The sequence below is a fragment of the Pangasianodon hypophthalmus genome, chromosome 3 (genome assembly GCF_027358585.1).
Source record: "Pangasianodon hypophthalmus isolate fPanHyp1 chromosome 3, fPanHyp1.pri, whole genome shotgun sequence".
Classification (NCBI taxonomy): Eukaryota; Metazoa; Chordata; class Actinopteri; order Siluriformes; family Pangasiidae; genus Pangasianodon; species Pangasianodon hypophthalmus.
The window spans coordinates 8831752-8849321 of NC_069712.1; the positions used below are offsets into that span (position 1 = coordinate 8831752).

General features: G+C 38.4%; 2 protein-coding genes across 4 annotated transcripts; both read left to right on the top strand.

Moving 5' to 3' along the window:
* The first annotated feature begins 206 nt into the window (after positions 1-206).
* Positions 207-3669, top strand: tmem109 (transmembrane protein 109). The gene is made up of 3 exons (XM_026935228.3): positions 207-930; positions 2487-2589; positions 2946-3669. The coding sequence occupies exons 1-3, from the start codon at positions 742-744 to the stop codon at positions 3308-3310; spliced, it is 657 nt and encodes a 218-aa protein (XP_026791029.1). The 5' UTR covers positions 207-741; the 3' UTR covers positions 3311-3669.
* A 225-nt stretch (positions 3670-3894) lies between these two features.
* On the top strand, positions 3895-17124 carry LOC113539337 (uncharacterized). Of its 3 annotated transcripts, XR_008301415.1 has the most exons (9): positions 3895-6963; positions 7433-7549; positions 8567-8848; positions 8969-9253; positions 11528-11803; positions 11941-12225; positions 14004-14230; positions 15022-15105; positions 16128-17124. XR_008301415.1 is itself a non-coding variant. In XM_026935055.3 (8 exons), exons 2-8 carry the CDS (start codon positions 7504-7506, stop codon positions 16155-16157), a joined length of 1431 nt encoding a protein of 476 aa, XP_026790856.3. In that variant the 5' UTR covers positions 3895-6963; positions 7433-7503; the 3' UTR covers positions 16158-17124. The 3 variants fall into 3 exon arrangements, 2 of the variants coding, with proteins under 2 accessions (XP_026790856.3, XP_026790846.3); XM_026935055.3 differs by lacking the exon at positions 15022-15105; XM_026935045.3 differs by lacking the exon at positions 15022-15105 and having other exon boundaries at positions 7490-7549.
* The last annotated feature ends 446 nt before the right edge of the window (positions 17125-17570 follow it).

A 17570-nucleotide genomic window follows, 5' to 3' on the forward strand; every position in this document is an offset into this window, starting at 1 on the left:
GTTATGTAGCACAGTATTCAGCAGTGAGCTTTGACACAGCGGCTGGATTTCTTTTTAATGGTGAAGAAGTCAAATAAATTTCTTAGAAGGCTGTTTAACTAAGATGCAGTACATAGCCTGTCTTTTGGAAATTTTAATTCTTCGCGCTTTTTCAAAATCCTCTATGTATGTAAACTCCGTTATGGTTATTATTTGCTGCTTATAGACGATACTAAATATTTTCTAAATCCTAGATCCTGCATTTATCAGTAGATGGCAGTACTGCACCGGCTTTTTTTTTTTCAATCCCCGGAAAAAAACACAGGCTAGATCCCAAATGGCTCCATACTGTAGATAAAGTGGACTGGTGAGTGTAAAAGTCACCATTCCGGATGTAGTGCATTTATTTAGGGCGGTAGGGAGCAGTTTGGGATTCAGCCGCGGACTGCCTGCTACGTTGGAAGTTAGGTTTTGTTGTTGTTGTTGTTGTTTTACTTGCGCTTTGTTTCTTTAAAGTTTTAAGTGTTTTGGTTTTACTTGGAGGACTGAGGTCTGGTCAAATTGCCGCTGAGCAAACATCACACACTGAGCAACTTCACTTATCCAAGCCTTGTGGAGTTCCGGTTTCCTCGAGTGCCATCTGCATGACTTCCGCTTCTGTCCTCAACAGTGTTCATAGTTATTACACGTGACGGGGAATAAACTGAGGTTAATAATTACGGAAGAGAAAACGCTAGTTGTTTTAGTAGTTTAGGCTGTAAAATGGCGAGGTTTTTGGTCATGGTGGTGTTTATTTTATCTACACTGACTCTTGAGAGAGTGTGTGCTGTGTCAGAGACGGTGTCGAGCGTGTGGCAGAGTGCACACTCCGCTGTTAAGAGCCTGGGGGATGATGCTCACTCCTATCTGGTTTCTCTCCTCGGGAAACAGACAGTCGACACACTGCTAAAGGTAAGTAGGCATAATGTCTGTCTTTAAATAGGGGTTGAAAAATCTGCCCAGTCTAACCAGCTCTCGCAAGAACATCTTCCCACGTGTTACACGAGCTCCCACGAGTTTAGATTTATTATAACTTTCCCCTTTATTATGTGCACTCATGATATTCTGAAGGACACGTTGCAGGTGCATACTTAGTGATTGTAACCCATCTCTTGTTAGAAGCAATCCGGGTAAAACATTGCAGTGCAGATATTTTTAGGGTGCTGGAGAATTAGTGAGGCAGCGACACTGGCATGGTGCTGGGTGTTTGGTGTAACAGACACAGAAACACTGGGCATTTTAAACACTGCATTTTTAATTCCCACTAACTTGTTGGTCCATCTTGAAGTTCTAAAACTAAGAACTCCAGCTCATCATTTCCATACACAATTTGTGTCACTCACTAAGATGTGTTTATTTTTATTTTATTTTTTATTTTTTTTTAAATCCCAGCAACACTGATACATCTGATACTCATAGTAGTGTCATGACTGTGCTGAGAATCATACAGAAAACTAGATATATCTAGAATTATATGATATAATATAGCAGGCACAGGCTCACCGAACCTGGACAGTTGAAGATTGGATCAACATGACCTGGTCTTTTTCCAATCTTCAGCTGCCCAGTTTAAGTGAGTCTGTGCTGACTGTAGCCTCAGACGCTTGTTTCTGGCTGGCAGGAGTAGAACCTGATTTGGTCTTCTGCTGTCGTAGCCCATCTGCCTCAAGGTTCAGCGTGTTGTCTGTTCTGAGATGCTTTTCTTCTCACCACGTTTGTAAACAGTGATAATTTGAGTTATCATAGTGTTCCTGTCAGTTCGAGCCATTCTGGCTGTTTTCTCACAGAACTACTGCTCGATGCTTTTTTTTTCTTCCTTTTCCCCCTGTGGAAACTCCAAAGACTGTTGTGCATGAAAAGAAGGTCAGGAGTTTCTGAAATACTCAAAGCAGCCCATTTTTCACATTTTTCCCACCATTCTGATGTTTGATGTGAACATTGACTGAAACTCAAGAGCTGTATCTGCATGATTTTATGCATTGCGCTGCTGACACATGATTGACTGATTAGAAAATTGCATGAATGTATAGTTACTCCCAATAAAGTGCACAGTGAGTGTATATGGATTAGATGGATGTACCTAATAAAGTGGTATGTACATAGTTTCATGGCAGGCCATTTCAGACAAATTAAGCTATGGTGTAATAGACATGTATGAATGTTTTGGCACCTAGGGTCACCTTTACCTCTTTAGTTTTTTTTGTTTGTTTGTTTGTTTTTTAGAAAATAGAGTTCAGTGGAATTGTATTTTTAAGTCTAATAAATGATCTGGCCAATACATTAAATTGCATAACATTATAGCATATCTATAGAATATCTTATTCCCAGATTTGCAGGTAACAGAATCTGCATGTAAGTGGTTTGACTCAGTGGTGAAAATTGGTTTCCTGTTGTACCTAGTGCTAAGCATACAAATGCTAGGGCATATAATGAGAGCCAGGTAATATTGTCTTCATTGCTTTAAACAGACTATAGAGGATGCCATAAAATTGACATCACAGACCGCAGCTCATGCTCTGAATGTAGCAGCAGCGTACATCACAGATTTTCTGGGTGGTGCCGGAATTGATGGTGAGTTATTATAATATTATAATTATTGGTATTACTATACGTATCAATAATAAATTCCACACAAGCATAAAGTGCCCATTAACAGAGGAAATTATGTCCTGTTATGTTTTTGGATGAATAGTAAAAGGGAAAGTAATATTAAATTAATTGTATAGTTTATATATTATTTATTTTTTGTGTTTTTAATTATATTAATATTTAGGTGAAGGTGCATTCATTTGCTATTAGTAGTATTTTAAAGTCACATGGATAACTAGGAACCGTAAAAGACAAGCCATAGATTTCTTTGTAATATTTTACATGAGTTAAATATTAAAAGCTTTTGGCTAATAAATTATACATTTCTTTTTGTCCAGCCAAACTGCCTGTGAAGCGCTTCACCCCTGAAGGTGTGGTCTTCGTGGCACAGTGGGCCTTGCTGGCTGTGCTTGGATACTGGCTGCTGTCTTTGGCAGTTTGTCTGCTTGCAAGTGTTGTTAGACGAACTTTGTTTCTGCTAAAAGTCGCCTTTGCCATTGCCACCTTCGGGCTGATTGTGAGTGATAGTGGAGCCAGTGCAGAAACCACAGCGATGAGACTAGCTGGACTGGTGTTCGCTTGTGTCCTGCTGGGCATCGGACCTTCGTTCTTCAGGGGAGATGCCAATGCCCACCTGGAGCAAAAAGTCCATGTGCTGGAGAGACGGCTGAGAGAGATGGAGAGGAAGAGAAAAGAAGAATGAGAGCCAATAAACTTCAATAAAGGATGGCGCTAGAGTTAACCTGGGCCTGCTAGCCCTAAGGAACAGGGATTTTAAATCTGTGTTGGCTGAATGAATGTGAGCATGTCATTGACTCAGTCGTGTGTTAGTCTTTCTGAGTGAAGTTTTTCTCCATGCATGGAGTGACTGACATGTTGGAGCAAAAAAAACACAAAACCTCTAAAGTTACTCTCTAATTATGTTGTAAAACACTGATTTAAGGATGGAAGTTGGACTCATTTTTTTTATTATTAGGTAAATATTTATCCAGTTTCCTGTACATTCTGACAAATGGAGTACTTGGAGCGCATTGTGGTTTGAATAGATCTATTTATGTCTTATTCATCGTGTACTTGTTCTTTCTTTAAAATGGACATTTGTTTTTCCAAAACACTGCATAATTAAATGGGAGATTGTGGAGTTCACTTCAATTCTTTTAGAAGTATAAATACATATTGGTTTACTGATTAAATGAAGACCTTAACGTAGTCTTAACTCAGTCCTAGGATTGATTTAAGAAATCATATAATTGCTGATTCACCTGTGTTTTTTTTTAATCTAAACTTAACATCAATTATAAACAAATTTCTCTTTCTGAAGTGCATTAACAATATGGATCCATAAATATAATTAAATCAGACAATTGATGTTAGGTAAGATGTGTTTAGAAAGTCTTCAGGGGTCATCGGTCTTGTACACAAAGGGCTCACTGTCCAGTCATTTGAAGACCAAGATAAGCAAGAGGACTTAGGTGTGGAAGGAAAATTTGCTGCTACACTGGCCCTTGGTGGAGAACCTATTATGTTAATTTTATGTTCTGTCTAAAAAGGATTTCAATCAAATTTAGCACTACAACACAAAACAACTCAATGGCTCTGTTATGCTGGAGCATTTATTTTTATGCACTAGGTGGTGGAGGCATTATTGTTTCCCGTTGTCCATGTACCCATACACCTGTCTGCCTGAGGTTCTTGTTAGCGCAATATCTTAAGAATGAGCGGTTGATTGTTGGTAGGATTTTTATGGAATTACCATTGTAACCAGCAGATGAACTGATTAAATTTTGGAATTGATCCAAACAGGGTCAACGTCACAGCAAGGTCAAATGTCTGAAATTGTGTATATATATTTTTTTTTTCAATAACTTCCTTTCTATTTGAAGGGTAATTCTGGCATGCAAATTAGTAACAAGAAGGATTAGACTTGTTGGCAGCAGAGGCATCTCTGTCAACACAGTTGTTGTCACGTTCTGCTTGTTGCTGATGTGGTTTGGGTGCACTTGGCCCCTTAAAGGGAAGCATCACTGCAAATCAATACAGAGTTCTTCTGACTGATCACCTATATGCTATGATGAAACATGTCAAAGACACGTCGAATCTGTGCCAAGGCACACTCATACTGTTCTAGTGGTTTGTCTAAGTCTAATTTATCTTATCTTCTTTATCTAATCTAAACTAATCTTACTCATTTGTCACCCATCTGTTAGTGAAGATCTTTTAGTGAAAATTTCTGTAAAAAATAATGTGAGCAAGAGTTAGTAAATTGTTATATTGCTGAGATATAAGCACGTTTGGAGTTTTAGGCTGCCTTGGAAGATCAGAAACTAAATATATCATGCACAGTGAATTGTAATATTGTAGTGTTAGGTTTGAATGCTTTAAAGATAATCCACACTTCAGCAGTTGCTTTGGGTTTAGTTTCAGGCCTCAAAATGAAATATACAACTAGTTAACTATTTCACCAACAAATCTAACTTACTGTTGGATATTAAGGGCTTGTGTCAGGAAAAGCATGTTACTTGGACTTTAATACAATTAAAAAGTGACTTTATAAGACATGTGCAATGGCTTATTATTACAATGTTTAGCTCACTTTTAGCTTTAGTTAGCCTTTTATCTTAATCAGGTCTATCAGAGGAACAAAATGGTGAACACTATGACGCTGGACTAGGCAAAATATAATACACATGCAAAGACCTGACCCACATCGAACACTGTCTCATCTCAGTTTTGATCAAGTAGAACCCTTAACTGCTATAAATTACGCTACATGGCCAAAAGTATGTGGACACCTGGCCATCACACCCATATGTGGGCCTTCCCCAAATTGTTGCCACAAAGTTGGAATCCATTACAATTTTAGTTCATCGGAACTAAGGGGCTCAAATATGTTCCTGCATGACAATGCTCCTGTGCACAAAGCAAGATCATAAAGACATGGTTTGCTGATGTTGGAATGGAAGAACTCGAGTGGCCTGCAGAGAGCCCTGACCTCAACCCCACTGAACACTTTTGGGACAAATTGAATTGCAGGCCTTCTCACTCAGCATCAGTGCCCGACCTCACTAATGCTCTTTTGGATGAATGTGAACAAATCCCTATAGCCACATTCCAAACTATAGTGGAAATGCTTCTCAGAAGAATTTAGGCTCCAGGTTAACGCTGATGGCTCTGGAATGGGATGTTCGACAAGATGGTGTGATGGTCAGGTGTCCACACAGTTTTGGCCATAGTGTATGTTTTTAAATTCATATTTTTGTGGAATGTGTAGGCATTGAAAAAGAATGCCATTTACTGTGTCAAGTGACTGCAGACCAGAAGTGCATCCTTCTCATCTGCTTCTCATCGAGCCAACACAGGTTCCGAGTGGCACGGAACCCTGGCAGTTATAGGGAGTAACCTGGACACAATCTGGTCTCATGAGGTATAGGACTCATCATCATTAATCTGAAAGGTGCTCAGAGATGATTGCTTGAGAGGGACAATGTTAACTTTATAGCATCTGGAAGAAGTGCAAAGTATTATGTATTGTGTATTATGGAATGTCCCAGTGGCATGTCCAAGCAAGCTCACCCTCACTGAAGGCTGCAGTGTCAGTCAGCTGAATAACAAAGTTGGGTGATATGGCCATGGACAGAAATCCCAAACTGATTGTTAGCAAATTTTCAGAGACACCCATTTCAAATAAGCATCACACATAGACTCTTTAGGTGGGTTCATACAGAACACTTGCACAAGGGGGCACTCCAACATAGTCCTCCTAGGGAACCGTGGCGAATGGGAGCACCTTTTCCCTATTAGAATGGCAATATTAATTTATTATTAATGCAGCCAGTGTCTAGATCCCTTAGAATCCAAAGATGGGTTCCAGTTATGTATTTACACTCACTCATCTATCTCATTGACCAAAGCCTGCATCCATACTCTGTGGTGCAGTTTCAAGCTATTAGAATATTGCATTGCATACAGCAGGCAATGGCAATACATTAGTTGCAACACCTAGATCAGAAAAACTCTCCACCAGCTTGGTTTATACATGGCATCAGGTGTTGTTGGCACAATTCAACCACATACTGTGTGTATGTATGTTCTGTAATGGACAGGCATTCCATCTAGAGTGTATCTCTGCCTTGCATGCATGTTGACATTGGCAAGTTAAGTCCTGAAGTGACGTAATTAGCCGGTTTGATGAGTTTTCCAGGGACAGTAGACAGGTCTGTGCATGATAGTGTTCATTCCGTACCTGCATTATTCGCAATGCTTTATTGTTGAGAGCCAGCAATTTACGCATTAGAGTTGTCTCAGTAAGTAAAGTCACACATTTCCCGCTTCTACGCCAGAAAAACGAAATCCCAAGTAAGTATAACATTCAACAGAGCTCATGTATAAATTATACTGTATGTCTTGTTAGTAGTGGTGCAAAAGCTGCACTGTTGGAGGTTTCCATTTGCTTTAAAAATCACAAAACTGTACGCTACAGCTACCAACAATGTTTGTGCTCACTCAGAAAAATCATTCCATTACTCTCTTCATTTGCTTATTGCATGTGTTGGAGACTGTTGTCAGTTGAACTCCAGATCATGTAATTTTTTTTCCCTACATGTCATCATTAGTATGCAGTGTCTCGGAAATGTAACAGCTTTTTACCTTTTTACTTCACTACTACAGTAAAACTGGCTAATTTTGCTGGCTTTATTAATTAGGGGTGTAAAGGTATAATCACAATAGAGGTGCATTGTGATAAGGAAATTTTACATGCCAATATGATTATCATTATTCTATACCAGTGAGTGGAAAATGCTTATGGCTGTCTTTTGTCTTTCAGGTTCGGGCATGAAAAGCTAACCCTCTTATTATCATATTCTTCCTTGTGGTGTCATAGGTTTAACACTGAACATGTGGGAGTTTTGGCTTCTGCTCTTAGCTGGTAATTTTATAGCCGGTAAGATTTTTTTTTTCTTTTCAGTCCTAAACTTTTACAAGAATGCCTCTAAAACAACTGCATCATCAATTGTAGTACAAGTACAGGGTTTGTAAACAGCTCAACAGTTTTACATCTTAACCTGGGTTTTACAAATAACAAAAAGTAGTACTTGTTTTTGTCATTGCTTAGTGAATGCAAAGGAAACTGTGTACACAGACAGGTCCCAGGTTTTGATTTAATGGAAAAGCCCATCATGAAACACATTAACATTTCGTTATTGCCAAAAGAAGTTAACGGTTGTCTGCCACTCTGATGTCTCTGACATTGCTAGCACAGTTATACTGACATTTAATTGAAGAAAAATATCAAAGATCTCAAACATAAAGGAATCAAGTTTCACTGTTAACTCCTAAAAACAAAAGAGCAAGAGTTTCTTTTCTCACCATTTTTCATTGTCGTTAAATATCATGTTGATGAGAAATCCCGAGTAGAATTATTGGAGACATCAGTTGTTGGACTTAAGGTTCCAGAATGCAATGCAGCTATACAACAAAGTTGCACTGAATTATAGCAGAGACCTTGTTCGGCTTGATGTAGGTATTAGTATGAAAGTTGAAGGTTTGGAACCTGGTCTGTTTGAGCAGAGAGTACAGCTGAAGAGGTGAGAGAGCTGGACAGACTAAAGGACTAAAGCACTGCTGCATCAGTCGCTTTAGGTAGAGATGAAGCAAGAGCTAAATCCCACTGGCACCACTATCAGCAGGTAGTCAAACGGCATTGTGGGTCATGTAGGAAACTGTTAACCAAAATAGACCAACATGTTGGAAAAAGACGTTTGAAAAAGTCAACATGGAATTACTTCACAAAATTAATCTTTGATGGCAGTGAAGATTAATAATAAAGATTAAGTATAAAGGTTATTTATAAAGATTAATAGGCAAGTCGTTCAGGGTGGATTTTTCCTTTAAGGTGTTAGCATCATTATGTCTATATACATTTTAAAGGTCTATTAATAATTATTTTCTCTCTCCTTAGAGTCCTGGAACCTTAATATCAATCATCTAGAGGTGACATATGGCCAGCAGCTAAGTATCACGATAACAAGTGCGACTCAGAAAATAGAGTTTACATCTATGAATAAACTGCGGTCGTATATTATCTGGTCCAGACGTATCCAGCCCAAAAAGGGACAAGTGATAGTATCAGGGGAAGAAAGACGCTTCATAATTAATTCTGTCACATTTGATGACCAGGGAAACTACACAGAGTGGAACTTCTGGGATAAAGTGGCTTCAGTCCATGTAGTGAAGGTTCTCTGTAAGTTTTTCTCTTGTATACATTTATCACATTTTTCTTCTGTGCCCTTCTCAGGCACTTGATTAGAACTTGCTTTTTGATAAGACAGTCTAACAATTAATCTCTTACTTGCTTTAAAAGCTAAAAGGCGTATCCAGGGTTGTATGCCTGGTAAAAATCTTAGCATTTCCCTGGATGGCCTTTCAAAGGATGACGTTAAACTACAGTTCTCCAGCAAAGATTTCAACCTCACTCTGGTGGAGCGTGGCTTGCCTGTGGGCAACAATCATTCTGGATATTGGGGACGAATTCAAGTAACTACCAAAAATATCCAAGTTCTTATTGTTGATGGTTCTGATGTGGGGAAGTATACACTCACTGACCGTGAAAATAATACAGTCATGATCGTCACTCTGAACATGGCTGGTAAGTTGCTGAAATTCTTACAGCATTATTAAGTGTTACGACAACAGTTAAGAATTTGGTAGGCATCTTAATATTGTCTTAGAAACTGATAGGCAGAATTATAGTACATGTACAGTATAGTTGGACCTTTAACATAATGCCTGGTGAGCAAACTATCAGCTGCAATCTCAACTAACTATAAAGGAAAATTCTTTTAGAATAAAGAATATACACAGGTTATAGACAACTGTTCAGTTAAAATGGCATTTAGCTGATTTGAGGTTGTTGCTATGGTTACCACAAGGTGAGATCTGACGTGGACCCCAAATTACTCAGTGAAATCTGCAGCGAATGGTCACATCTAACATCATAAGAAGGGTTATTGAGCTTTGAGTTTTAAAAAAAGAGAGAACGACACAGACTCAAACTGATTAATATCATATCAGATGAGAGGTCATATGCAGAATGTGAGCTATTCAAACAGATTTTCTCGATCTTGGGCTATAAAAAAACACAAAAAATGCTCACAAGTTTAAACTGATGCACCAAGGTAATGGAAACTGTTGAGTTAATTGTACTGAATTACACTTTCAATTTGTAACCTTTGTTTCATGGACATTCCACAACATTAAACCTAACTATAAATGGTTAAAATGGTAGAGCTGGCAAATTGTTGTGGGTAAGAGGAACAAAACACAGTTATTACAGTCATTAGTGAAGTGAAGTGACGTGTAGCCAAGTAGGGTGACCCATACTTGGAATTTGTGCTCTGCATTTAACCCATCCAAGTGCACACACACAGTAGTGAACACACACACACCGTGAACACACACCCGGAGCAGTGGGCAGCCTTTTTTTTTTTTTTTGCTGCAGCGCCCGGGGAGCAATTGGGGGTTCGGTGCCTTGCTCAAGGGTCTCACCTCAGTCGTGGTATTGAGGGTGGGAGAGAGCGCTGGTCATTCACTCCCCCCACCTACAATCCCTGCCGGACCTGAGACTAGAAACCCACAACCTTCAGGTTCACCTTCAGGTTACAAGTCCGAGACTCTAACCATTAAGCCACGACTGTAATTTTCAAAACTGGAAAATAATCTAGTAATAATAATACTACTACTACTACTACTACTACTACTAATAATAATAATAGTAACAACAACAACAACAACAAGAATTATAACTACTTCAGGGTGGTAATAGTAACTGCTTTGCATCGGGCCACATAACACTACCCACATCATATTTTATTCTTTACATATAATACTGGCAACCTGGCTTTTTATGCTTCTGGTCTGCTGTCTTGCCCAATATTGTCATTCCCTTGGACTGGGACTAAACCTTGTTTTTCCTAGTTTTAAAAAGAGCAACTGAGGTTGAACAGGTGGTAGAACAGCAGTAATAAAAAAAAAAAAAAAGGGGTGACTAGTTCCTCTGCACTCAACTGAGCCACAGTCAAACCTGCTAGAGGATTATGTGTCCCCCAAACTCTCAGCCTATTACTCATTTATTTATCTTGAAGCGTGTTCCATTACTTTATTAATACTGTATATTGAATCTTGCTAACAAGGATAAAGTAAAAAAGGCTAAAACTAAGAAAATTCATAGACTAGTGGTGACATCCAGGAATTCTGGTGATAGGGATTTGACAGGGTAGTATGTTGAGAAAATATTGGATGTGATTTTTGCCATGGGTTGACAGGGAACACTGCAGATAGGGACATCACAGAAGAAGCAGTCAAATGTGTCCAGATCTTCACCAAGACATATTGTTTACTTACTTTCTGTAGCACTTCCCATACTAAACAGCTCAGCAAGACAGGGGAGGCAGGTATTGGGGAAGGGGATGAAAACTCAGAATGTAAGGATCTACAGCAGATGTTCATTGACTGGCTATCATAGACAATAAGTGAAAAGTCATTCTTTACCAATAGATAAACAAACAGAGAGAGACAACTCATTAGAGACAGGAGATGGTGGCTTGTCAACAAACACACAGGCACCATTTTGTATGTTATTTTCTAGAAGTAAACAGCCATTCATTTTGCTCTAAGCTACTTAGGATGCTGTGAAACAGGTTTAAAATGATCTGATTGAGAGTGGATGTGTGTGAAAAGGAAAATGCTCTATAAATTGGGTATCTGCTTAGAACAGACAGGCTGTCTAACACTAAAATTAAACCATAGAACTAGCTGATGTAGTAATTGTTCTTATAAGTAAATGTAAAGAAAACTAAGACTACATGTCTTTAATTCTAAAATTGAAATATATAACTAAAATATATGTTTCTCCTCTCCTTAGGCTGTGAACTTAAGACCACTCAACTGAAACTGATGCACGGCGAAGAGTTTAGTATCAAGCTGCCGATTTGGTTTAAGAAGCTGGAGTTTAGCTCAGTGAATGAAGTACAATCTGTTATCTGGCCCAGCTGTGCTCAGAACACAAGGAAATATGTTAAAGGATCAGGTTTTCAAAGGCAATTTATAATTAGTCCTGTAACATTTAATGATCAAGGAACCTACACACAGTGGAACTACAGGAACAAAGCGTCATCTATTTGTAAACTGGAGGTTGTCTGTAAGTGACTTCCTACGCCCTTCTTACACCTTTTGTTTCTTCTTTGGCCTGTTCTCTACATTTTTTTATTTCACTTTTTTTGTGCAATGGTTTCTTTGTGTAAACTCTAATACTACTTATCCTAAATACCTTAAAAGATGCAGACCATGTCCAGGATTGTGTAGCTGGTAAGAATCTCAGCATTTCACTGGATGGCCTTTCAAAAGACGATGTCACGCTGCGTTTCACCAACCACGAATTCAACGTCACTCTGGCGGAGCATGGTACCCCTGTGGGCAACTTACATAAACACTTCTCAGACAGGATCAAGGTGACTAGCAGCGAAATCCTGGTGCTCAACATTGAAACATCTCATATGGGCAGCTACACACTCACTGATCGTGAAGATCGCAAGGTCAAGGTCATTACCCCGAACTTTGTCTGTGAGTTCCCACATCTAAAATCTTTCCACCAATGTAGGTATAGTGTACTGTTGTAATCTAGTAGGCAGCACTGATTGGAGTAGATACTGTATGGAGTATGCTTGGACCGTGGATATACAATGGATATAAAAAGTCTACACATCCCTGTTAAAAGAGCAGGTTTTTGTGATGTAAAAAGTGAAACAACGATAAATCATATCAGAACATTTCCACCTTTAATGTAAAACTTACAATCTGTACAATGCCATTGAAAACCAAACTGACACATTTCAGAGAAAAAAGATTAAAAAAAAAAACTTAGAATAACCTAACTGCATACACGTGCACACCCCTGAACTAATACTTCAGTCAGCATGGCACATCTTGACTTGGCAATATTTTCCTACTCTTTCTTGCATTCTAGATCCATCAGATTGTGAGGGCATCTCCTGTGCACAGCCCGCTTCAGGTCACACCACAGATTTTTAGTTGGATTCAGGTCTGGGCTCTGGCTGGACCATTCCAAAACATTGATCTTTTTTTGGTTAAGTCATTCCTTTGCTGATTTGGATGTATGCTTTGGGTCATTGTTGTGCTGAAAGGTGAAATTCCTTTTCAGCTTCAGCTTACTAGCAGATGCCTGAATGTTTACACTAAAATCGACTGGTATTTGTAGCTATTCATGATTCCCTCCACCTTGATAAAAGCCCCAGTTCTGGCTGAAGAAAAGCAGGCAGATGCTGCCACCACCATGTTTCACCATGGGTATGGTGTTCTTTTGGTGATGTGCAATTTTTGGTGCCAAACACACCTTTTGGAATTATGAAATTATTATACCTTTTGGAATTGTTCTCATCAGACCATAACACATTTTGCCACGTCATTTGGGGTGATTTAGTTGGGCTTCCGTCTAGCCACCCTACCCCATAGCCCAGACATGTGAAGAATACAAGAGATTGTTGTCACATGCAGAGAGTAATCAGTACTTGTCAGATATTTCTGCACCTCCTTTAATGTTGCCGGTAGTCTCTTGGGAGCCTCGCTGTTAAATTTTTTCTTGTCCTTTCATCAATTTTGGAAGGATGTCCTGTTCTTGGTAATGCCACAGTGGTGCCCCATTTTCTCCACTTGTTGATGATGGCCTTCACGGTGTTCCATGGTATGTATAATGTTTTGGAAATTTTTTTACACCCCTGTTCTAATCAATATCTTTCGACAAGTGAGATCCTGTACATGCTTTGTAAGCTGTTTGTGGACCATGGCATCAGCAGTCAGATGAATGAGAATGAATGTGATTGGTTCATTATGAACACAGTCACATCCCCGCTTATAAAAGGGTGTGCACACTTATACAACCAAGTTCTTGTAATTTCTTTTATTTTTCCCTAAGATATTTATGGTTTTTCACTTAATTTTTTACATTGTAATATCACATTGAGGGTTAAAAAAGTTCTGACATGATTTATCTTGGTTTCATTGTTTTACTTTACAGAAACCTGACATTTTAACAGGGGTGTGTAGACTTTTTATATCCACTGTAGCAGTTAACCTATTTGAGTTCTGCATAAAACTCATGAATAATACTTTGTATAAGAAAGGGAAATAATCATGTTGGGATATTTTTAATAGGAGAAAATGCTTGGCCATGCTAGAATTTTGAGAACATCATGAATATTTGCCATCCAACACTTTGTTCACACATAAAAAGCATACTTTTCTGTCCATTTGTCTTTAGACATGCTGCTGTCTCACTACTTAGATAAACATGCTTACCCACCCTTCTCTGTCTCTCTCTGTAGCTCAACCAAATCCTCTGCTAGCTCTGTTGCTGTTGCTTTGTATACCACCCTGTGTTTGCTGCTGCTATGGGAATATGATCTATAAAAAATGCACCCAAAAGACCACCACCACCATCACCACCACCACCACCACCACTGTGAGCGCAGTGAAGTTTGAAAACCAAAGTCCACTTCTTGCATCTTCACCAGGCCACATGAGCACTGAAGCTCCTGCAGACAGCACACTGGTAACGCACTAGCACACAACATAGCATATGAGTTTAAAAAAAAAAAGACTTAAATATAAAATATCTAAATTGAAAGAATAACGAATAAAATATCTAAATTGCACTTTAGTGTATCTTTTACTTTTTTTGATGCTCTACTGTGCTTAGATTCCTGCTTGTTTCTTTTGTGCAAATCTGTCTACTCCTACAGTGGACTTAGATTTGGCAATATGTGAGGAATAAAACACTTGGGGACATACTGTTTTAGGAGCATGATCAACAACATTGGTGTGATGTGGCCTGAGCCAAGATAAAGTTACTCTTACCACCCCAAAGTTGACTATTTTCCAATAACAGCTTTGCCACAGATAAGACTTTTCAATGTATTAATAAACAATGTCAGGCTTTTTAACCTTTTATAGTTATATTTACCATTGTGGAATGTCTGTGAGTTATAAAAAGTCATTCTCTAACAAGCCTCTATTTGCTTTTCTTAAAAAAAAAAAAAAAACTCTTTCACTACCGAGGAAACAGATCAAAGTCCTATGTCCTAAAGATTCTGTCGTATCAGAAAAACTACTGAATCTTATAAAGCACTGACACCCAAGACGTCCATATATGCTAAATAAACATTTCATTACAGAAATCTTCACCATATCAATGATTATACATATTTCTTTAATAAAATAAGGTTTTTGAATCTGTTTATTATTAGGCCAAGATTACGTGGAGTATGCAAGTCCCTCTGAATTAGCTGAACAATAACAAATTTGAATAAGAGCATTAATATAAACCTATCATTTGCCTTGCAGCTGGCACTACTGTCAAAGCTGGTGTTGTAGAAAATTAATCAACACCTTCTGACCAATCAGATTTGAGAATTCAACAGCGCTGTGGTATAATATAATTTAATTCATTATTTTTTGCATGGGTGTGAGTGCATGTGCTTAATGAAGTGGGTGTATAATGTGCTGTCACTGTGTGTTAGATGAGAAAACTGATGTATCTTGAGGAATGACTTGGGGAAAAGGGCGTATGTAAGCTACAGGTGTGATCTTGTCAGTTACCCACCTGTAACTGACAAGATCATACTGTGCTTGTTGAATCATAATATTTTAAGACTTGTACCAAAAGAACTGTAGGATTTATCTAGCAAATCCCAAAACCCATCCACATAATAACTCTCTTATTTAGGTGTAAGAAAAGCCCATTTCATTTTTAGCAACGTTTTACCACAGTACAGCTAGGAAATCTAAGGATGTGTAGTTCCTATTAAATGCCTAATTTTTCTTTTTTTTAAGGCACAACCCTTACAATACTTAAGAAATACAGATTAATCTGCTTCTTACTAAAGGCATATGAATATCACAACTGATACTCAGTCCTATAAATAGCTGCAGAAATAATCAGTACTACGCAGGGACACAGGAAGTGTTTTACCTTCGGGCTGCTTGAATGTTAAGCAGCATACATGTCATGCGATTTCAGTTCAAATGGGCTCTTGAAAAAATCTGAAATTCTTATTGCTTAGGCAGTTTGCTAGTACCTATTCGACGTCAACATCGCGTGACTTCACATCAATCACAAATGCCAGCGTCAGTGTGCCAATAGGTTAATGTCGATTTGAAAAACATTGAATAAAAGTACATCAAAAACTACTCAAATACTACATTTACTCCATTTTAAAGGAATCCTGAAAGTTAGGGGTGCTGCATCCTCAGCACTCCAGCTTTCTGTGTCCTTGATAATTATATGATTTTTGATATTTATATTACATTCTCCACGAGCATGAAAACCTGAAATATGAATGGATTCAACTCTGTTTTAATGCTTCCCAATTCTCTCATCATGTACATCTTTCTCTATCTCTCTGATTCTCTCTCCCTAAATACTTTACTATTGTTCATCTCCCTTAAAGGTGCAGTCTCCAGCCCCAAGCACTGACTGATGTCTGGACCTCTTTGGATTTCACTGTCCAATTTAACATTAACATGGGATAGAAGTCCAACTCCATTTTCTTTCTGCAGCCTTCTATGCTATCTTACATGGCCTTCAGGGGGAAAACAGGGATAGGTAGACACAGTCACTCTGCAGTGTTGATCCAGAGGTTAGTTTTATGAGTGTAGTTTAATTTGCGGGTTTAGTCAATGAGATTGACTAAATTGCTCAACATTGCCAGGAGGTTTTTTTTTTTTTTTTTTTTGGATTGTGAAATTTGCAAATGGCAACAGCTGGATGAACTGTCAGTCTAGCAATAGAGTTAACTCTGTACAGTTTGTAATGTGTCTAAACTTCAAGTTTAAGGATATCATGCAAAAATAGCCGAATTGCTAGGATGGATGAATGGATGGATGGATGGATGAATGGATGGATGTACTTTATTGATCGCCAAGGAAATTTGAGGATTTTATATAATCAGTTCTATAACATGCCACTTCTTATATCTTTACACCTTTATTCTTAGGGTTCTCTTTAAAGCCCATCACACATTATGCAAACCAACAAAACTATGGAGAAGATTCTGTGCCAGAGAGAAAACCAGTCACTCCAGTGATACACAAATAGTATTGCTTTTCATTTATGACCTGCAGAATACATACCACAATGAACATTGAATGTTCCTTGCATTTCTGTGATGGCTTTAGACACAGTGGAAACCCTTGTTTTTCTTGCACTGACTTCCTGTAGCTAACCCAATCCTGATGCCTGCCTACAAAGCAAAAAAATCTGCCACCCTTGTCTGATGGCCCCATGCTTTCAGCCCTCAGAGCCTCAAGCACAGTTCAGATTTTCCAAGACACAACGTAGACAAGCAACATGATTCTGCTCTGTACTGGTGTTTAGGTGTTGGAATGAATGCTTGCTGTCTTTAAATGCACACTAAGGATTTTAATTAAACTCTACTTATACCCTTATGTTTCTTGCATTCTTGCAGTGACTTATCACTTATCTTGTTGATCTGTTTATTTGCCTTTATTCACTAGTGTGTCTAGATTGTTGCGAAACAGTCAACAAAACACTCATTCACTGGATGGGAGAGTCACAAAATATACATGTCAGAACATTAATTCAGATCATAAAAAATGCTCCTTGGGACATAATCTACCTAATCTACTGTGCTAAAAAAAAAAATTCAAACACCCCCTTATGTTTGTAGGACAGATTTAATTTTAAGAACAATATGGCAAACAATTTGTGAACTTTCCACTCATTCAAATGTAGATTTGAAATACTGTGCATCATCTTTTTTTTTTTTTTTTAAACTATTGCAAAGAATACATTTAGTGACCACCTGGATATAAATCACAGACCCCTGGAGGTCCCTGGACCCCACTTTAAGAACCATGGGTCTAGATAACAT

Coding starts and splice junctions, on each gene's coding strand:
- tmem109 (XM_026935228.3), top strand. CDS start 742: ATGGCGAGGTTTTTGGTCATGGTGGTGTTTATTTTATCTACACTGACT. Junction 931..2,486: donor CAGTCGACACACTGCTAAAG/GTAAGTAGGCAT, acceptor TGCTTTAAACAG/ACTATAGAGGATGCCATAAA. Junction 2,590..2,945: donor GGGTGGTGCCGGAATTGATG/GTGAGTTATTAT, acceptor CTTTTTGTCCAG/CCAAACTGCCTGTGAAGCGC.
- LOC113539337 (XM_026935055.3), top strand. CDS start 7,504: ATGTGGGAGTTTTGGCTTCTGCTCTTAGCTGGTAATTTTATAGCCG. Junction 7,550..8,566: donor AGCTGGTAATTTTATAGCCG/GTAAGATTTTTT, acceptor CTCTCTCCTTAG/AGTCCTGGAACCTTAATATC. Junction 8,849..8,968: donor CCATGTAGTGAAGGTTCTCT/GTAAGTTTTTCT, acceptor TTGCTTTAAAAG/CTAAAAGGCGTATCCAGGGT.